This window comes from Thalassophryne amazonica, chromosome 12 (assembly GCF_902500255.1).
Source record: "Thalassophryne amazonica chromosome 12, fThaAma1.1, whole genome shotgun sequence".
In the NCBI taxonomy this organism is placed as follows: Eukaryota; Metazoa; Chordata; class Actinopteri; order Batrachoidiformes; family Batrachoididae; genus Thalassophryne; species Thalassophryne amazonica.
In genome coordinates, this window is record NC_047114.1 from 66,468,738 (window position 1) to 66,491,213 (window position 22,476).

Below are 22,476 nucleotides of genomic sequence, written 5' to 3' on the forward strand. Positions count from 1 at the left end.
TTTTGTCTATAAGCACATGCAATATCAATATCAGTGCTCAGATGACAGTAGCTTCTGGGAAAGGTACAAGTTGCAATAAACTGTGATGCCAAGCATTAAGGATACATGCTATCCAGTCACAGCAGATGAAACTTTTTTTTACTACTGCACTGTAAAAAAAACAATAGTTGAGAATACTTCAAATTTGCAGGCAACAGTCTGCACTAAGACTTTTATGTTGTACCGATGATGAACTATATACTATAACATATAGTTCATCATCGGCACAACATAAAGGTCTTAGTGCAGACTGTTGCCTGCAAATTTGAAGTATTCTCAACTATTTTTTTTCTTACAGTGTGAGCAAACATCATTGTTAGACTTTTTTAGGTTCAATGATTCCACGGCGTGTAGGTATTATGGCGTCAGTGACCCCATGGCCTTGGCGGAGGTTTGCACTCTCCGAGTGCTTCTAGTTCTGACTTTTCTTTGGCAGATAAACAATGCAGGGTGTGTGATACAGGACAAACAGATGAATGCTGAATGATTGGAGATGAACTTTGACACCAGCACTATGGGTAAGTCCTCTTCCATAGCTCAAGTGCAGGATGATGTTAACATAAATTCATGATCGTCCCTTTGGCTTATTTCTCCATCATCCTGTAGCCATATATATCCTCACTCAGACTCTTATCCCACTTCTACAACAGAGACGGGATCCAAGAGTTGTATGCAAACAAACACGCCCGCAACAAAAAACACAAATGGCTCATCAGCGTCTGGTATAGTGCATAATGCCCCTTTTGTGCACGTTATAGTGGTTGTTGTCTATAAAGGACACTGGTGGCTCTTTTCTCCCTGCCTGTTAGATCACTGTGTCCTCAGGAGGCATGCTGGTCCAGAAGCTCCAATCTGATGACTTGCAGTCAGAAAAGGGCTGCTTTGATGGCATCACTGTGTACCACCACAATAAGATGGCAGAGATGAACCTTATAGGCCTTTTTACAGACGTTGTATTTGTTATCATATAGAAGTACACATCTGTATTAACCCTCGTCATATTAAAACATTGTTGGCAATCGAGCCTCTGAGTGATCTGCTCATCTTTGATTGTTGTGTCATATAAGAGAACCCCCCCCCCCCCCCCACACACACACACACACAAGTTGCTTGAAAGGAAATATGTGGGTGTCAGTGGGACAGCTGTAGTAGAGCTCTAAGTGAACATAAATCATGTTCTTCCAAAACTTAAAATGTCATATTGTAGTACTTAATGCATTGATGCAGTTTACAATTACAAGTATTTCTAGTGTTATTATTTAATATGTGTATGGGCTATGCATTGGTGGTACTCGTACTGTTGATTTCTACTGAAGATTCCACATCACTTTTGTTGTTCATTGTTCAATAAAGATTTTTTTTTATGTATTTATATGTTACCTGGCTTGGCTAATAGTAAACAGGTTTCACTTGCATCTTGGCTAGCTTCCCAGAGAAGATTGCAACAAATTTCATGTTGTGCCTGCATTATTTATAATACCTAATTTTGGTTTGATTCTATTATTTGTAATATTGCTTGTTAATATGTTATTAATTACAAAAGATTCACACACAACAGTAGTAGTAAAGAAACTGGAGCCAACCTCTAAGGTGGCAGATACCAAGCTGGCACCATTTTTTTCCCCCTAGACGTTGTACCAAGTCTGATGCCCATGAATGCAAGATTTTGTTTTGGGGTTTTTTTTTCTATGCATATTCCTGTGCAGAATAAGGAAGTTCCAGGCCTTCAGGTGCTTTCTGTATGGTTGTGAGTCAGAGACTTAGAAATCAAAGGTGATGGCTACAGGTCTTTGGTAGTCGGAGTCTGTGACTTGGGTAATGCTGGATTGGTTATGGCAAGCAAACAGTTATGTACATAGGCAGACCAAGATAAGCATCACTTGCATTGTGATGGAACACCAGCTATGACATTTTGACCATGTGCACATTTTTTTAGACTCTATGTCCTAATGTGTTTGGTACTACGTCTCATCAGAGAATCTTGGGTAACTCAGTCAGTCTTTCAGGAGACTTGAGACTTGACTTGAAACTTGCACACAGACACACACACACACACACATATATATGTATATATATATATGAGAGAGAGAGACGTCCATCCCTTCCGCTTTATTGGCACGACTCAAAACCTGTTATACACCATAAATGAGGACAAATTTGGTGCATCAGATCAATCCTAAAAGCAATATATATATATATATATATACCTGCTGACCGGTTAGTGGATGCTGGATTGATGATGGATTAGGTGTTGGGAAAGTGTCAGTACACGGACCCACAACAGGGGGCGCAAATGAACGGACAATGGAGAAAGTCAAATAACAAGGCTTTACTGTTGTGAACGTGCACAACGAATACAACCAATCACGAAATGGACAACAGTCAATTCACAAAAGTGTCGTGTGGGCAGGCTCGAAGATAGGAGACGCCTCTCCAAGGTAAGACCCGAACCACACGGCTTCCTCTGCCACAGGACCCCGGAAATACTGGAGCCGCCAAGTCCCGAACTCCCAGGTGGCCACTGCCTCCGCGTGTCGGACCTGGTACTCGTAGGTAGAAACGATATCTCGGCAATGAGGTGGAGGTGCCGTCCTGCTGATATACCCCACAGATGATTGCCGTCAGCTGTCTCAGGTGATGGGTGACAGCTGTCACCGTAGCTGCTCACGTGAGGCGGCGGCGCCCTCTGGTGCCTGGAGCCCGCACTCCAGGCAGGGCGCCCTCTGGTGGTGGTGGGCCAGCAGTACCTCCTCTTCAGCGGCCCACACAACATTAGGAGCAGGTGTGGTCATCACTGAGAGAAAATGACTGTTACTGCATGGGAATTTACTAAATTGTTATTGTCTTGAGTGTTTAACAGTGGTTAAATAGTTTGTTTCAAATCCAGGTTAATAACGTATCTGTTCTTTCTTTTGTATGAATAAGATACTAGCACTGAGCTATTTTTCCACTTCATTCTAATTGTGTTACTAATAATGGAGCAGGTCTCACTCGCATCATAAATTCTGTGAAGGGCTTGCTGCCATTGGCTGGTGCGCAGACAAATACTCACAAGACAAATGCTCACACCCTTAATGGAAAAAGACACAAATGCTCACAACAACTATAATTATTTCATCTGAAACTTTTTTTTTCAACTCACATATATGTGAAACATACAAGTGCCTTTAGCCAAGGTAGATAAAGTGCCCACTGCCTCCAGGAACTCTGGTAGAGTACGACAATCTGCGACAGAGTCCCGGCCGAGACTGCAGAGGCGCTTCTGCTGCAGGACATGCTGTCTACTTTGGCTCTTCTTGTGGGCTGCCTTCTGGGGCGTTGTAGGAGGTGAGTGCTTGCAAGTATGTAGTCCTTGTGGAGCCCATAGCCATCTGTCCGAGAAGGAAGGGTGCTAGTGGCCAATCAGGTGTGAGAACAACACGTTCCATCCCTTGCAGATGTTTGTGCGGCCCTGGTCCTCCAGGATGGGTGTCTGAACATTCCATACTGGAATGGCGAATCAGGGAGGGATGTTGTGGATGCAGATGGGTGGTGGAAGACCTTCAGAGTGGTTCTTGCTGTACTCGATGGAAGAAGTCAAAGACGTACACTGTGTCCAAGTAGTCAACTAGTGGCTCCACCTCAGCACAGGTGTGCTCCCTGAGGAACGCCATGCCCTCCAGGACATGGTCTTCAGGAAGAAGGGCGAGCTTGTCCAGTATCCCACAGAAGTGTCTGACCTTGTCCTTGCTGTGGTAGAGGTCAGTCAGCCCCAGGTCCTGGACCTTCCTGCACCTGCTCTGGGTGAGGTGGTAAAAGCAGCCCTGTGTGGACACTTGGGGCCCCAGCACCAAGGATACAGCCTGGATCAAGAGGTGCGACTGCTGTGAATTGAGGTTTGGCATGTGTGAAGTGATATGTGAAAAAATACATTTTAATTAATGTACTTATATATTCCTTTATATACTATGAATTTCCCTTTGTGGACCAAAAAAGCCTTGTTGATACAATGACAACTTCATATATTCATTATATATTTGCAAAAATTTTAAGTGTTAGAATGGCCTAAGCAGGGTCACCCCTTTGAGTCTGGTCTGCTTGAGGTTTCTTTCTCAATATCATCAGAGGGAGATTTCCTTACCACTGTCACACGTGTGCTTGCTGTATGGGTTGGTAAAGTTGTGTGAGGCAGCTTGTTGTGATTTGGCGCTACATAAATAAATTAAATTTGAAATTTGAATTGATATTTTGCATTGTTAATCTGAAATAAATGCCATAAAGAATCACTTATTTGCCTCTGAAATAGAGTGGAGGAGATGTATCACGTAGCAGACATTTCATAATTCATTTATTAGAGTGAAAATGTATACATAATACTTAAATGCACATATCATACACAAACATACATGACTAACAGATCTAAAAAAAAAAACACATGTTGACTAATAGATCTTGCCAAAACAAAAAAAATACATGCTGACTGACAAAAAGCTGTGGGCGAATAACTTCACCTAAACCGATCAGTTCCACGTGATGTCCGTGATCGATTATCTGTAACGGATCCACGTTTCAGAGCGCTGATGACGTGGCAGGAGGGGGCGGAGCTTGTGCGGGCTGCTGCGGACGACACAGCTATGTGTTTAGTTGGACAAGTTGACCCTTTTGAGGGTTAAAGTGCGAGTTTTTTCCTCCCTAAAATCCTTTTGTAGTGTTTTTTTAAACTATCGGACACATCTTCAAAAAACGGTAAGTGTGTTATTTCTGGTTTTGTTGTTGTTTGTGGCTTTTTTTCGAGTCGGTCTGTTCACCTGTTGCACCTGCCGTCGCTGACAGGTAGCTAAATAAGCTCAACATTCACACCTGTTAGCTCGACCTAAACCGCTTCTTAGCACAGGTTTTAATGTGTATTCTACCCTTTCATTAACGTATCTGCTTTACTTTTATTTCTTTATTGTTATTTGTTATGTTTGCTTTATATTCGCTTCCTAAACCGACTTCCCGAGTCAAACAGGTTTCGTCACTTTTCATTGTGTCCGCCCCAGCGACAGTTCGGCGGCTTTTCTTTTCCTAATTTGCCTAGGAGCTACAGGAGACCTGAAAATATGAAATGCGAGGCTTGGAACAGGTAGTACCAACTTTTTAAATAGGTAAAACAAAGGTATGAGTGTGTCACAGACACTAAATTGAGTTCCTGCCATTACAGCTTCGATTCCATTCGTTGTAGGGGAGACTGGGGTTGATTGTCACGCCAACTAATTTTTGAGGTGAACCAAAAGGTCATATTGTGGCTCTATTATTTGTGCATATTGTGAACTAAGGCAAAATCTGACGTTTTCTTTTTTCCCCACTTCTGAATCTCTTTTTTTCTGAAAGACCACTACGCACTTCCAGTTGAGGAACAATTCTCTTAACCAGTTCTAAGACTATCAACCTTGCAAATTATTTGTCTTAAATATGTTCAGCTAAGATTAGAATATAATCAATTTCAAATTTTGACAACTTTTTTTAATAAATGTGCCGTTTCTTCCATCTTATATCATTAAGGTGATTTGCTGCCCCCTGCAACTCTGCAGTCTTTCTCTTCTTGTAAATTTTCAATTGTTTGTTGCTCAATTTGTTCTCATGGTATAAAAACTGACCTCTAATGGTACCCTGACACTTGCACAACTTTGATCTGCGCACTTGCACACACTCTGCCGTGCGGAAAAAGCTATGTACACAAGTGATGTCTAAATTAAGATTTAGTACACTGCTATTTGCACCACCCTCATCTACACAAATTTAATGTATAATATTAAATGCAATATGGCTTGCTCTGCTCTTCCCAAATCAAACTCGAAAAGCTTTCTGATAAAGTCAAATTTCACAGCTAAATATCTGATCCAAACTAGCAATATTTTGAAGTTTTCTACTGCATAAACTGCCCACACCAACCCAAAATGCAATATGGCTGCCTCGGGTGGTGTGTATGAGTAATATACACCAGGTGGTGCAAATTACACATTTGTATTGCGCAATATGCACCACATGATGCATATTGTGCATCCATATCTCGCAATATGCACAACCCATGGTGTATATAGCCAGTCCACTGCTGTGCACGAGAGTAAACTCATCTCAAACTCATTGTAAACTGTGTGCAGCTTTGTGCAAGTGCGCAAAGAAAATTCAATTTTGAAACATTCAAAATCTCCATCACGCGTTAATTATTTGAATTATTTCACATGAACATTATGCAAACAATTAAAAAACACTACGTGTGAGTGCAAGTGATTGCGTCAGTGCACCACATCAGAGCGCAGCTCCTCTGAACGATTAGTACGAGATGTTAAAACTATCAGAAACATACTTTAATAGCTGCTCACAAGAATGAATGAACATGCAACTGTTTTACCAAGCCATTATAATATAAACATGACAAATTACCTTTTTAGACTGTTCCAAATGCTTTCTCTGTGATTCCGGAAGCGATTAGAGCCGTTTTCAAGAGCCAGCTCTGAGAAAAAATGTTTAATTCACTATGAAATAATTATTTTATATCCGCAGCGTCCAGTGCACAATGCACAGCGTCCAGTGGAACAAAGCATTGCGTCCAGCTGGGAACACAGCGGGTGGAGATTGTCACGACAATGTGCGTGCAAGTGCGCGGATCAAAGTCATGCAAATGTCAGGGCACCTTAACTCTTTATGTGGGATTTCAGACCTAATTGCCTTGGACATGGGATTAAACAGATCCTGATGGTGGCATTTATGCACCAGTGAGTACCATCAAGGGGAATGAGCTGAATGTATTTGTGAACAGGCTGATTTGTACGGTATAATAAATACACTACAAATGTGAATGAATGAATGAAGAAGGCAGACACACAAGCTGTAAGTCATTGGTTCCTACAGGGTCAGTTCTGTAAAACAACTTCTATATCACTAACAGCTTGTAATGTAATGTCCAGTCAGCCATAGATGTGACAGTATTCAGCATTGAGGCCAGAACTCAACAGTAGGGTTGTTTCTGTTAAAGTTGCTCTGTAAGGATGCCCCCCCCCCCCCCCCCCCCAACTTTAAAATTTGAGTCCACACTCAGACTCTTATCAGGACATGTTCAATATATTTTTAAGACGGGAAACTTTTTGTGCCTGTGACTCTGTTCTCTTTCTGAAAACTGTCTCTTACCTGGTCAGCCACACTAGCTCACAAAGTAAATACTGATAAATGGCATCACTTGTTCTGTTTTTGGACAGCAGTTAACAAAATCATTATTGCAATTTTTATGTCCTACTGTGATATGATTGAAAGTGTCTGAGTGTATTCATATGGAGGATGCTGGCCAAACAATGGACCTGAGAGTGTGGGTGGAAAGACTAATGCTAATCCATGGGCAGGCTTAGGGAGTAACCGAATACATGTAACGGCGTTACGTAGTTAGGATACAAAAAAAGGTAACTGTATTCCGCTACAATTACAGAAAAAAGACGTATTCAGATTACAGGTATATTTAGTAAAAATGGGGATTACTTCGCAGGATTACAATTTTAATGCATTTTATGATATTTTCTGCATATAAATTTTTTTTTTTTTCTTTGAAACAAAAAACATCCCTTCATGGACAGCGACATGACGTCGCCTAACCAGGCAAAATATTGATGAAGTACCCGGATGTTAATGCATTTTCAGTGGAGATTCGCGACTGGACACACTCAGAAAAATGCTCGCAAAATACGTGTTAAAATGCCATCTTGACCTGGATATTGAGCCAGTAAAATTAAATTACATTAAATTATGTCAGGAAAGTATTAAACTTACTCTGACACACACACATTCTCAAATATTGGTGTTGAAAGTTACACCAATCTGCGCTTTTCAAGCTGCTGAGCTGAGACGTCCTGCTGCTGCAGCTGTGTTCAATGCAGCACAGCTCCTAAAACCATTACAATACATTTATAAACATATTATATTTTTACACAATTATCCTTTGACAGAGTTTCATTCATGAAGTCAGTGGTGTGGGTACACATCTCTGTGTGAGTGACTGAGCGGCACAGCGCGGGTCATTATAATCTCATTATTTTAAGGTGCAAATAAAAAAAAAAATCCCCATTCTTGTCGAACAATTTTAATCACTAACAACAAGTATTTTAACTAGACATTGCTCTAGCAGTGGAAAATATCACCTAGACATAAGTGAAGAGTTAATGATCCGTGTCATCGGGCGACACAGGTACGGCAGGAAACACAGCTGTTTATCATCCAAATATCACAGACAAAGTGACAAGAACAACCGAAACCACTTACTTATGGAAGGAAATATTGTCTCCCTTTTTCCTCCGTTTGTGGCTTTGCCAACATGCCAGCTTTCCGGCTTATTCCACCTGTTTCTTGAACGTCTATGCACGCAAATCACTAAATTGCACAGAATTAAAATGGCGATCACGCCTCCTTACTGACAGTATTTACTTATGGTTTTCATTATGCTGCTGTTCTTATTTTGAAAGTTCAATAAGTGGACTGATATGTTAAACATGGTGCGAATTTACTGAACAAGTAGTAGGCTTTTTTTTTGTTTTGTATATTGTTCTGCAAGCCACTTTTAATTACAAATTCATCCGCACACCACCTGAGTTTTCATTATCCTTCATTTGTTAGGCATTTTTTGTTGAAAATTTAGCAGGTGAACACTGGGTGTGTTTAAAACAATATTGTGGTGCTCTTAATTCATAATGTGAAGTAAAACAGAGCATGCCATGTAAAAGAAACAGTTTTATTTTTGCTTAATAAACTGTGCTATGTAGTCAAGACTATTTATATTTAGTTTCTTTTGTCTGTATTAGCATATTTGATATTGGAGTAATCCAGAAGTAATTGAAAGTAATCAAATTACATTACTTTAATATTATGGTACTTGGATTATGTTACTGATTACATTTTTCAACAGGTAACTAGTAACTGTATTGGAATACATTTTTAAAGTAACCCTCCCAACCCTGTCCACGGGTCTAAATTGCGTGCCTCTCCTTACAATCTGAGTCCTGCCTACTCGCAAACTGTTTATCCCCTGAAGGTCGTTTTACACAAGCAGTGATGAAAATATTTAACAGTTATTTTTTTTTCCAGGAGAGGATTTGCCGCAGTAATATTATTTGCATACATCAGCATTCAAAGTTTGCATATATTTGCACACTTTTGTGCTCGGCAAAATGCAGAAACATCATCAACTGACTGTGCAGATGCAGCTTTCCCCACACTGGAAGAGGTCAAAAAGACAGAAATGTATGTTCCACCTAATAATGAAGAGAAGGCCAGATCGTGGACTCTTCCATCTTTGCTTTTAGATACACTGATGTCTGTTGGTCCATTTACACAACATCGCAGCTAGAGACAAACATTTCATGAGGTAAAATGTGAAAACCAAAAGGTGTGTGCATGTACACAAGTCATCTGGCATGTTTGGAAAACTTTAAATTTATCAAAGATTATCTTTTTAAACACACCATAATTAAGTTCAGAGTGATGATGGACTACTCAAAAATAGTCAATCAGTTGAGTTGTTTTATAATCAATCTATTAATTAAGCAAAAAAGGAACAAACAGGCCTATTACTTACCAAAAGGTAAAGCTCAAATGTCCAGATTTTGTTTTCTTCACCATCTGTCAACAGACCATATACCACCAGGTACATAAGTATTTGGACGATGACACTGTTTTTGTACATTTGCCTCTGTACACGACCAAAGTGGAGGTGAAATGATGCAATCAAGAGGTAATGTTGAAGTTGTTAAAGCTTGTGAACAGAGGGTTCTCTGTTCCAATCCTCATCAGACCTGGAGATCATTCGGAGTCCTTGGGCAAGCCGCCTAATCCCCAAGTTGCTCCCGGTGTGTAATGAGCACCTTGCATGGCAGCACCTTGACATTGGTGTGTGGATGTGAGGCATCACTGTAAAGCGCTATATAAATGCACTCCATTTGTAATTTTCTTGCAGTGTAACCCTGCTGCTTTAATTCAAAGGGGCTAACAAAAACATCATACTAACCATTTAGGAATGACTGTTGCAGTGCCAACCACAGCTTCATGATGATGTTTTACGTAGAAAGGTATTTAAAAAGATAACGTGAAATTTCAACTGCAGCTTACCAGATGGCACATGGAAGACTTGAGCCTCGCTTTGACGTATTCTTTTATTAAAATTCTTTGCTGTTCTACTCCACTATGAATTTACTGATGATGTAACAGATAGAATTCATGCTGTACATTTTCTCATTCAGAGTAAATGTTCATATACCCATCCCCTGACAATGAAAGAAAACTGTAAAAGTGAGCATTTTGTTTGTCTAATTACTTAAGGCCTCTAAAATTGGAGTGGAGTAAAAATGTGTAATTGCTAAATGGTTAATGCAGCATTTTGGTTAAAACCTTGAATTAAAGGTGAAAGTCTACATGAGAAACACATCTTGATTGTTTCATTTCAGCTCAGTTGTGGTAACTGGTGTCTATATACAGGACTGTAATTTTATTTATTTATTATAATTTACAGACTAGGTTCAATCTTTAGCTTAACTCTTTCTTTTCATACTGCCTCAGATATTTTTACCTTTCGCACTTTTGATATCAACAATGGGAGGAAGACCCAAAGGAAATGCTGTGCCACGTTGTTTCTATTAAATATGGGACAAATAAATTTCCATTTTGATATGCAGCCAAATCTGTCCAACATTAGGAAACACATTTTGTAAACATCCCAAACACAATTCCTGAGGTTTCTTGAATACCGGAAATGAGCATCCAGAAGACGTCTTCCTCAAAATTCGCTTGTTGTCCTTGAAGTTCCCCTCTTTCAAGCATTTTTCTTTTCAGATGTTGAATTGATCGTGTGCTCGGTGAAGTTACTCTTTAATGAGCTGTTGCAACAACAAACTGCTCTTTTGACCTGTTTCAGTGTACTGGAGGCTAGTTAACAAAGTCTTACACAATGTGCAGTGACTAGTGCGTGCATTTTCACACTGTACAGTCTTTCCCAGCATGCATCATGATAACCTCTGACCCTGTGGTGTGTCTGTGTCCTCAGATGCGTTTCCTACTGCTTTTCAGTCGTCAAGGGAAGATCCGTCTGCAGAAGTGGTTCACACCCACATCAGATCGGGAGAAGAAGAAGATTCTCAGGGATATGACCACTATGGTGTTGGCACGGCAACCACGTTCTTGTAACGTCTTACAGTGGAAAGACCTGAAGATTATTTATAAAAGGTGCTTTATTTCCTCTGTCTCTGTAGGTGTCTGTCTGTCTGTCTCGGTAGTAGCCCCAACAACAACATGGAGACCATCCGTAAGACATCTCTCCCTGTTCTCTACCTCTTCCTCTGTCACACAAACCACCTGCATGTCTTACCTGATGTCCCCTCCTGCCTGGTGACTCCATCCTCAGCATCCTTCTCCCGATATACGCCACATTCTGCCTCTCTCTCCAAACCAGACGACCTGGTCCGTCCTCATTCCAAATCCTATCCCCCCCCCCCAAGAAAAAAAAACTTGTAGCATTTTCACTTCTACCAGCTCCATATCTTTTGGTCAGTACCGCTACCTCCAAACCATACAACATACCGGGTCTCACTCTCATCTTATAAACTTTCAGTCTTTCTATCACAAGTCACTGCTGTCACTTTTATACAACCACTCCACCCTGTTCACACTCTTTATTTTCCCACCCTAACAGACTATGTCATGTATCTGATCTCACCCACCTTTGCCCCTGCTACTTCCTGAAACCGCTCTATTCTACTGCACACTCTCTCATTCAGGAAACATGTACTCCATCTTGTCCCTACTGCTTTTCATTCCCTTTTGCTCCAGTGTATGCCTACACCTCCCTGGGCTCCCCGTAACTGACTCTTACTATAGATTGTCATCTGCAGACATTATAATCCAGGGAGACTCCTGTCTGATCTTGTCTGCCAACCTGTATATTTTTTTATTACAAGCAAGAAAGGGTTCTGAGCTGATCTTTGATACAGTCCCACAGCTACCCATCCATCATTCCTCCTGCGCACCTCATTGCTGTCACATGTTCTCATACATACAGTGAGGAAAATAAGTATTTGAACACCCTACGATTTTGCAAGTTCTCCCACTTAGAAATCATGGAGGGGTCTGAAATTTTCATCTTAGTTGCATGTCCACTGTGAGAGACATAATATAAAAAAAAAAAAAAAATCCAGAAATCACAATGTATGATTTTTTTTTTATATATATAATTTATTTGTATGTTACTGCTGCAAATAAGTATTTGAACACCTGTGAAAATCAATGTTAATGTTACCAGCAAGAATTCTGGCTCACACAGACCTGTTAATTTTTCTTTAAGAAGCCCTCTTATTCTGCACTCTTTACCTGTATTAATTGCACCTGTTTGAACTTGTTACCTGTATAAAAGACACATGTTCACACACTCAATCAATCACACTCCAACCTGTCCACCATAGCCAAGACCACAGAGCTGTCTAAGGACACCAGGGACAAACTGTAGACCTCCACAAGGCTGGGATGGACTACAGGACAACAGGCAAGCAGCTTGGTAGACGACAACAACTGTTATTATTATTTATTAGAAAGTGGAAGAAAATGGATGGATGGAAGAACGACAAGATGACTGTCAGTCTCCCTCGGTCTGGGATTCCATGCAAGATCTCACTTTGTGAGGTAAGGATGATTCTGAGAAAGCTCAGAACTACACAGGAGGACTTGGTCAATGACCTGAAGAGAGTTGGGACCACATTCACAAAGATTACATTAACACATGATGCTGTCATGGTTTAAAATCCTGCAGGGCAGTAAGGTCCCCCTGCTCAAGCCAGCACATGTCCAGGCCCATTTGAAGTTCACCAGTGACCATCTGGATGATCCAGAGGAGGCATGGGAGAAGGTCATGTTGTCAGATGAGACCAGAATAGAGCTTTTTGGAATCAACTCCACTTACCATGTTTAGAGGATGAGAACAACCCCCAAAAAAAACATCCCAACCGTGAAGCATGGGGGTGGAAACATCATACTCTGGGGGTGCTCTTCTGCAAAGGGGTCAGGACGACTGCATCGTATTGAAGGGAGGATGGATGGGGTCATGTATTGCGAGATTTTGGCAAGCAATCTCCTTCCCTCAGTAAGAGCATTGAAGATGGGTCATGGCTGCATGAGGAGTCATTCCAGCATGACAATGACCCCAAACACACAGCCAGGGCAACAAAGGAGGGGCTCCGTAAGAATCATTTCAAAGTCCTGGAGTGGCCTGGCCAGTCTCCAGACCTGAACTCAATAGAAAATCTTTGGAGGGAGCGGAAACTCCAAACCTGAAAGATTTGGAGAAGATCTGTGTGGAGGAGTGGACCAAAATCCCTCCTGCAGTGTGTGAAAACCTGGTGAAAAACTACAGGAAATGTTTGACCTCTGTAATTGCAAACAAACGCTACTGTACCAAATATTAACATTGATTTTCACAGGTGTTGAAATACTTATTTTCAGCAGTAACATACAAATAAATTAAAAAAATCATACATTGTGATTTCCAGGTTTTTTTTTTTTTGTTTTGTTTTTTTTAGATTCTCTCACAGTGGACATGCACCTAAGATGAAAATTTCAGACCCCTCCATGATTTCTAAGTGGGAGAACTTGCAAAATCACAAGGTGTTCAAATACTTATTTTCCTCACTGTATTCTGCACCATCTTCACATACTTCTCTGGCACTGCAGATGTCCTCATACAGCACCACAAGTTGTCTCAGCAGCTCCTTTCTGTTTAAAGCAACAGGCACAGAAAGTGGTCATTTTATAAGGACTTTAAGGTCATTTTGGGGTATTTTTGGCCACAAACCTTTTTGTTCTATAGACTCATGGTGTCTTATATTACATGAACTCATGGAAAAACTGCTCTCTGTCAATCTAATAAAATAACTTTCTGTTTTGTCTGTTATGCAAGTGTATATACTATTCATTTGAATGGAGAAAGTGTGTGGTGTGTTTTTCATCTTTTGTACCAGTAAGCCTGCTGAAACCGGTTAATCTGACAACTTCTCCTCAGGTATGCGAGCTTGTATTTCTGCTTGGCCATAGAGAACCAGGAGAACGAGCTGTTAGCCCTGGAGGTTATTCATCGCTACGTGGAGCTGCTGGACAAATACTTTGGCAATGTATCTGACGGTTTCATCTTCTTTTGTTCAGTGGTGATGTGGGAATGTTGCTCTCAAACTTGCCAGTTATTATAACACCTGTTGGGGTTTTATTAAAAAGCATTTTTATTGTAAATGTGGACGTACTGTATACTGTACACAGTTTTCGTTAAGTTATAATTACTGTTGTGCCCCCCCCCTCCCAGGTTTGTGAACTGGACATAATCTTTAATTTTGAGAAGGCCTATTTTATCCTCGATGAATTTCTTTTGGGAGGGGAAGTACAAGAAACCTCGAAACAGTCTGTTGCTCGTGCCATCGACGCCGCCGACATGTTACAGGAGGTGAGATGTGCTGGCACACAAATTCACACAGGCACAAAACACAGGGTGAGGGATGTGAAAGATGAGCATGTGTTTAGGCATGGGCTTGTTTCTCATTTTACGGTATGCCATATTTTAAAAGTGGCTTATTTCCAAAACTGCTAAGAATTTCCATTGTTACAGACTCAATTCCCTAAAAACATTCTGCATGGCTCACTGAGGTTTGTGCAGAGAAGATCTGAACTTCATGGTCGACAGATTAATATTTTGGGGATACAAAAAACACAAAGGTGGCCACATCTTGAAAGAGGAAGACCCAGAGTGAAAAACATGCTTTAAAAATAAACATATTAAATATGTTTGCTCAACTATGTGAACACCTTCTCCAATTATAATTGAAGACATCTTTCATAATTTTTAGAAATAAATAAGAGGGGAGTTAATGAAGTAAGTAACCTGGTTGATTATAAATTTATTATGAGCTAGTTGTTTGTCCACATGAGTCAGAATTCAAAGCAAGATACCACAGACTCGACAAACCAGTTAACAAAATACGAGGTCTCTTAGATAATAAACCGACCTTTTTTTTTTTTTTTTTTAACTATATGGATTTGAATGACATGCGATTACACCAATCATGCTTGAACCCTCGTGCGCATGCGTGAGTTTTTTCACGCATGTCGGTGACGTCATTTCCCTGTGGGCAGGCCTTGAGTGAGATGTGGTCCCGCCCTCTCGGCTGAATTCCTTTGTTTCACACGCTGCTCGAGACGCGCGCGTTGCTTTATCAAAATTTTTTCTGGACCTGTGAGGAATATCCGAGTGGACACTATTCGAGAAATTAAGATGGTTTTCTGTGAAAAGTTTAACGGCTGATGAGAGATTATGGGGTGTTTCTGTCGGTGTAAGGACTTCCCACGGAGCGGGACGTCCTGCAGCGCTTCCAGGCGCTGTCGTCGGCCTGTTTCGAGCTGAAAACATCCTAATTTAAGGCTTAATTCACCCAGGACATCGTGAGAGAACAGAGAAGATTCAGAAGAGGCCGGCATGAGGAATTTATGCGGACATTCCACTGTTTAAGGACATTTTTTTAATGAAAGACGTACGCGCAAATTCGCCGAGTCGTTTCCGTGACGACTCGGCAAATCTGTGTGCGCCGCGACAGGAAAAACACCTCCGTGTTGAAAACCATTTGTAGAATTCAGGCGGCTTTTAATGGCTTTCAACAAGTGAGTAACTGAGAAATTGTTTAACAGCTTGGGCATGTTCCAACTTGCCCGTTAAGATTTCCAACGGAGGTGTTTTTCCTGCCGCGACCCCCCGCGGTCGGGTCCAGCCCGACATGCGACTCTGCCCGCACGTTCTTTCATTACAAAATGACCGTTAACAATGGAATGTCCGAATAAACTCCTCATGACGACTTACTGCGTCAACAGAGCCTGAAATGTGGAAGTTTTCAACTTGAAACGGCGAGACGCTGCCGCCTCGAAGCGCAGATCGCCGTCAGGCGCCGTGGACCGTCCTTAAAGCGACACTACCAGACCAAAATCTCTCATCAGCCGTTAAAATTTTTACCGAAAACCAGCTGAATTTATTGAATGGTGTCCACTCAGTTGTGCCTTACAGTTTTGAAAAAATTTTTATCAAACAAAGCAACAGTCTCTGAGCCATTCCTAAACAATGAAAAAAATCGACGAGCGGGTGGACGACTCCTCACTCAAAGACTGCCCACAGGCGAATGACGTAACCGACAGGCGTGAAAAAACTCTCGCATGCCCACGAGGGTTCAAGCATGTCCTGATGTAATCACACGTGATTCAAATCCATATGGTTTTTGAAAAAAATAAGGTCGGATACTTTTCTAATAGACCTCGTACATTATGCTTTTGAATCATGAAGAATGCCACTAACCTGTTGATTAAAAAAAAATATATATTTCTGTCTAATGTACAGCAAGTAAACATAAAGAACTCTTTTATTTATATATATGCATACACACTAAATGTGTTTTTGTATATGTATTTTTTTTAAAGGGCTGGAGTTTCAGCATCTTTTTATTTTAATAAATCTTGGGTTTCAGCATTCTGTGTGTGTGTTCAGTTATGTATGGATTCTGTCAATGGAGGGACTCTACAAATATTTCCGAAATGGTTAATGGAATATTTTAGTTAAACTCATTGAATTACAGCTGAAAGTCTACTCTACAAATACAAGAGTAGGCTGAAAAGTTCTAAGGCTCACTATAATGCAGTTAATGCATTACTCCTTCGTGGGGAGCCTTAGAACTTTTCAGCCTACCCTCGTACATCTTGATTGTTTTAATTTCATCTTCAGTGTGGTGGTGTATAAGGCTGCAACAAATAATCATTTTTATAATCAGTTATTCAAGGAAATTATTGATGATTAGTTTTTTGGTCCATAAAATGTCAGTAGTCCTTGCCTTTGGCCTACGATGGTGCATTTAAATAACTTGTTTTATCCACCACGCAGAGTAAACAAACATTTAAAAAGCTGAAATGATGGAAATTGGTTTAAAAAAAGACTCAAATCCAATGGTTGATTAATCCAGTATTGCAGATCTAGCGGTGTACAGAGGCATAACTGCAAAAATTGTGCCACTGTGCAACTAGTTATGGACTTGATTTGACTGACATGTAATGCCATAAATTGTATGTATGTATTTATTTATTTAATTTTTTACTTCAAATTGTGATCCCATCAAAAATCTCCAACTTGCCCATGCCTACCGGTGGTGGTGGGACTTGGCACAGAAACACTGACATACTTCTGAGATCTGACCTGATTTTCTTTTTTTTTTATGATGTACCTGCAAATAAGCAAAGATTCATATTTGTCAAGCTGGTTCTTCCTACTTTATTTTACTTTGTAACCACGTTTGACAGATTCTGCATCAAGTGTTGTCTTATGTGTGCTGGTGTCGGCAAGATTAGTGATTAGTTTGACGATGCGTCCAATTAACTGGTGCTGCTGAGTCCCTGCAGTGTTTTACCCTCTGTATTTTAGTGGTTGCTATTCTCTCTCTCTCTCTCTCTCTCTCTCTCCCTCTGACAGTGTTACTCTGAGTGACAGATGGATCCGTAGTGGGTTAGCCTTTGTCTGATGCTTCCTGCTCCCCCTGTAGGCTCTGTGTGGTACTGTAGTTATTAACCGGGTGTGTTGCTTTGTGTTTGTGAGTCAGGCTGACTAACACTCTAGAGCTGAATGTGTGCAGTGTAGCCTCCCATTCATTTTGACCATTATCACTTCAGGATGACAACAGTGATTGGTATGAGGTGGAGCTGTTGGGATGACCTTGAATATGGACAGACAGGTTAGATGTTCTGCTTGCGTTAGTAACAGTGTGTTGGTGTTCTCAGCTCTTAATAATAGGTGGTGTGTAGTTGTGTGACTTTGAATAGTGTGTTGGTGCAGGTAAAATAGTGATTCTGGTATATGTACTTTTATTTTTATTTTTTTCTTTCTTTTTCTTCTAGACCATGGAGGAGTATATGAGCAAACCTGCTTTTTAACTCATGGAACAGGGAAACGTCATCCAGAGGACGACCTGAACAAAGTTATCATATCTGAATATGAATATCAGATTTTTATTGTTCCCACTGAACACTTGAGAAAAAGAGGAAAAAAAAAAAACGTGTGTTCACCTTCTTCCTGAAGCAGTGTGAATTCTATTGGAACTTTATTAGTCTTTTTATGCACAAGTGATGGAAGAGCAGAAATATTTTTGTACTGATTGTTTCAGTTTAAAAAGTAGCAATATAGTAATTGATGATCAGGGACATGGCAAATGTTCTGAAGTTGTGTATATTTAAAGTGTGTGGTTGTGTGTGTATATAATATAATACATACAGTGCTGTGTAGAAATCGTATCCTTAAATTAAGAAAAGATTGTAAAATAATAAAGTTTGTCAAATAATTTGCAATAAAATGCTGTATTAAAGGTTGAAAGATATCTTATTTGGCTGTCTGTTAAAACCACATTATTTTGGATGAACTATGCCATGATTTTATAAGAACCTTGTTGATCAGTTTCACATTTGCTCCTGTTTCGGTTTTCGTTTAGTTATGCATCGGGCTGTAAACCTATAAAGCAATCAAGATTTTAGTCATCTGAAAAGATTAGTCTTTCTTTAAAATACTACTTCAAAAAAAATAAGATTTCTGTAACATTACAGTTTTTTGAAATTATTTGAAAATTTTAAATTTGATTTTTTTTTTTTGATAACGAATGCAAAAACAAATGTTGTTTATACAGAAACTGGCATGCATAAGACTTTTTACAGAGTACTGTATATGAAGTGTTTGATTCAAGAACTTTGTATTGACTGTGCAAAAAATCTCCATAATACAAAATATTAAATCACTTTGCTCTTAAATACATGTTTCAAAGCAATTTAACAGCATATATATCACCTGTTACCATTTTTGTGGGGCCATGAGACTTTAAAAGAAGTATGAATTATTTTTTTTAAGACAGTGTATTTATGTTTGAATTTAATATTAAAGTACAGTATGTGTTTTGGTAATCAGTGTGGTTTGAGTGTTTTGTGTATATGTGTGTGTGTGTATATATATATATATGTGTGTGTGTATGTGTATGTATGTATGTATGTATATATATATATATATATATATATATATATATATATATCCTGCAATTCCAAAGACTGGTTGGTTGCTTTGGTGTATTTAATAAGATGGCACAACTCAGCAAGAAGAAAAATAATCCAGCTGATGCTTTATTCATCTGTGATTATTCACACATTATTTAACATGTGCAAAATGACTTAAAAATGAGCATACATAACACAACACATTGTAGGCCAACAATACAGAGCTTTGCCGTATGAAAGGGTCGGAAGGCAGGCGACGGTCTAATATTTAGACTTGGAAATCCATAAACATTACATTCACTAACCCTGAATATATCATGAGTCACAACAACACTCGTTCTCAGCCCAGAAAACTGCTGTAACGAAAAATCTACAATATTCCTGTATAGTAGAATGTCACGTTTTAGTAGAAGTTAATGTTGCTGTTGTTTTTAAACTGTATAAATCACAGGTCTATTCATATGTCAGTTTGACAGATGAAAAATAAGCTTTTTTTGTTTAATTGATCGTAATTGAAAAATAACCTGTTTTTAGTGCCTTGTAGACTTTTTGTAAACAGATCAGTGACTGTTGTGTCACTAAAGCAGCTGTGATAATCCAAAAATGCATTGGACCTGTGAGATTCTGTTGTTTTTCGTTAGGGTGATATTAGTAATACCAGCTACAGTTCATAGAAGAGATTTTTGTCATTTAAACTAGATCACGTCCACCAAATGTTATTTTTGAGATGGTATAAATACTATATTCATAATTTCGTGCAGATGGAAAGAGCTACATCCCTGCTGCCATCTTTCCAAGATGCTGCTCCTTCTCATTCGACACCTGTGGGGTTGAGGTCTTGGCTGCCGTCTCCTCCTGCATCTCCGTGGGCTTCTCTGTGGCTTCTTCTGCTTCCCTCTTGACCGTTGGCCTTTTCTCAGTGTCCGCTTGCTCCAGGTAGTCCTTCATGGCCCGCTCGTACAGCTCGTAGGGGAACTGTCCTTTGAGCTGTGCCTGGGTGTCTCGCTTGGTGATGGTGTCCGGGTACTCTGTTAGGATTTTGGCTGCCAGGTAGGTTGTCACCTCATCTTCCACGTCGTCATCCTCGCCACCTCCCGCCTGTCGCTTCAGTGGCATCTTATTGAGCTCTGATAAAAAGAGGTTCTCCCTTCGTCCAGAGGGAGGGGGGATTTTAACTGAACCTGGCCCTGAGTTTGCAGAAGGGGCAGATGGAATTTGGATTCTGTCAGAGGAGGCTGCTGCCTTCAGGGGTCTCTGCATCACAGGGTACTCGTTACTGATGGTCTCCACGCCGATGATGTCCAAAAAGTCCTCTCTGTCCATGTCATCGGGGGTGGTCTTGCTCTTCACAGGTAGCCTCCGACTGAAGTACCTGATCTTGGGTGTTTGTCCGGTGATGTAGCGCGTTTGACCTTGGGGGTCACGGTGGAGCTTCCTGAGCTCCTGTGTGAGCAGCATGTCGATCAGATCCTGCGGAGGGATGTGGAGCTTTAAGGAGAGTTCCAGAAGCTCTCTCACCGTCCGCGGATCCACAAGGGAGGGACGGATAAGTCTCTTTCTCTGCTCGCCAGTGGCGTCTCTCTTTTGTGTCTGGTCGCTCATCTCCAGCACCTTCAGCAGGTAGTAATCTACCAGTTTAGTGTCGTCATCACCGTCGTCTTGATTTTGGCTTGCTCTGCGCTGCATCTCCTCCCTCTCATCCTCCTCTTGATCTCCCAGCGCCCGGTCCATCTCTTCATGACTGCCGTTCACCAACTCCTCTGTCTCCTCCCTCTCCTCCACGGGGACCCACTCTTCTCCCCCAGCCACATCTTCGTAGCCCTGATTCCTCAGGTTCTCCTCAGCCTCGTCGTCGTCCCCGAACGTTTCTCTCTTTTGACCTGCGGGGGGCATCCTTCCCAGTTCTTCAAAGATGGAACGCAGATTGGCCAAGCTCTGAGGCGTGTACTGCTCGTCCAAGTCCTCGGTGGCCCGTTTGGAAGCGTCTGCGTTCTCCTCGTCCTCAAACATCAGCGGGTATTTCTTGTGCGCTCTGGGAAAGTTGCCGTAGTCTGATGCGCCCTCGGCGCCTTCGGTCTCTTTGACGCGGTGCCTGTGTGCGCGCCGGTCGTTCCTGGGTGCCGCGGCGGGGCCGAGCTTCACCTCTTTACCCATCTGATCCTGGAGAGACTTGATAAGCGCCTTCATCAGCTGCTCGGCTGATATGTCTTGCCTCTGCGCGGCGGGGACGGATGGACGTCCTCCGGCGCCTTCGTCCTGGTGCGAGGCGAGCTGCAGCAGCACCCTGAACTTGTCCACTTCGTCGAAATCCACGGGCTCCTCTCTGCCCCCGTTCCGCTGCTTCAGGTTTTCGATGTACTCCAGGGCTTTCATCATGTCGGCGCTGGGTGCGTAGGCCGCCGGCTGCTCCTCTCGGTCGCCGCCTCGGAGCCTGTAGTGACGCGGGAGAGAGACAGCGTGCACGGCGCACTCACGGAGGAGAAGGACGAGCAGGACCACGACTCCCCCTGCGGGCAACTTGTGGTGGAAATGCAGCATTGTAGGCTTATTTATGACCTGCGGATCAAGAGAGCGAAAATAAAATAAATGTGTTTGAAATAACTTCGGAGAAAGCAGCGAGGCTGTTTTGAAAACCGATTCGGCATCAGACGCGTGAAGCGGCGGATTCCGTCACTGGATGAGTCACTCCTGCCGTTGTTATGGGCAACCGCAGCATGCGATGTTCATCGAAAAAAAAACCGATATTAAATTCACTTTAAAAAACACGCAGTTTAGGTATTTTTCCACGACAGCGCATATTTAATCTCTCGCTATTTATGCATTTGCACACGATTAATCCCGTCTCCCCGTTCCGTTTCGATCGATGGTTAAAATTTGTGAAAACAATCACAAAAAAAAAAAAAAAAACGGTTTCTCATCCGCGCTATTAAAATGCGGATTATTTTCGACATTTCTGTCTTACCTTTGGCTGTGAGGCTCAAACAGCAGTGAGGATGTTTGGCATCTCTCTGGGAGCGGACCGGTTGTGTTTTCAGGACTTGGACAGCTCCCCTCCGTTATATCAGGCAACACCTGACTACCGCGTCATCACACAGCTCACGCAACAACCCATCCTCACAAATCCACCAAAATCACATTACATACAGCAGATCGGCGTATTAAAAATAGCTCAGCTCTTTGTCTGTTGCAGCGAAAAAAAATCTACAGGCTGGAAAACATCTTTAGAGATGGCTGGAGGCGGATCTGTCTCCTCTTTACCTTCCTCCTTTAAAAAAAAAAAAAAAAAATACAGTTTTCAGTGTTCATATTGCATGAACAGCTTTTATTCAGAATTTCCAGCTTGTTAGAAAATATCTT

At 41.2% G+C, this 22,476-nt stretch overlaps 2 protein-coding genes across 4 annotated transcripts in view; one reads left to right on the forward strand and one right to left on the reverse strand.

Moving 5' to 3' along the window:
* LOC117522668 (AP-1 complex subunit sigma-3-like) overlaps positions 1–19,032 on the forward strand; it is a 28,587-nt gene extending 9,555 nt beyond the window's left edge. The window contains exons 1-6 of one of the 3 annotated variants that reach the window (XM_034184115.1): positions 4,605–4,764; positions 11,078–11,256; positions 14,078–14,186; positions 14,372–14,509; positions 17,758–17,819; positions 17,983–19,032. In XM_034184115.1, the coding sequence (XP_034040006.1) occupies positions 11,078–11,256; positions 14,078–14,186; positions 14,372–14,509; positions 17,758–17,799 (468 nt within the window). In that variant the 5' untranslated portion in view covers positions 4,605–4,764 and the 3' untranslated portion in view covers positions 17,800–17,819; positions 17,983–19,032. Of the gene's footprint in view, positions 1–4,604; positions 4,765–11,077; positions 11,257–14,077; positions 14,187–14,371; positions 14,510–17,757; positions 17,820–17,982 lie in introns of those variants that run through there. The other 2 variants (XM_034184113.1, XM_034184114.1) reach the window with 2 other exon arrangements.
* Positions 19,033–19,224: 192 nt separating this feature from the next.
* LOC117522670 (secretogranin-2-like) lies at positions 19,225–22,233 on the reverse strand. The gene is made up of 2 exons (XM_034184116.1): positions 22,083–22,233; positions 19,225–21,678 (listed from the first exon to the last, which is right to left on the reverse strand). Exon 2 carries the CDS (start codon positions 21,655–21,657, stop codon positions 19,891–19,893), a length of 1,767 nt encoding a protein of 588 aa, XP_034040007.1. The 5' UTR covers positions 21,658–21,678; positions 22,083–22,233; the 3' UTR covers positions 19,225–19,890.
* Positions 22,234–22,476: the final 243 nt, after the last annotated feature.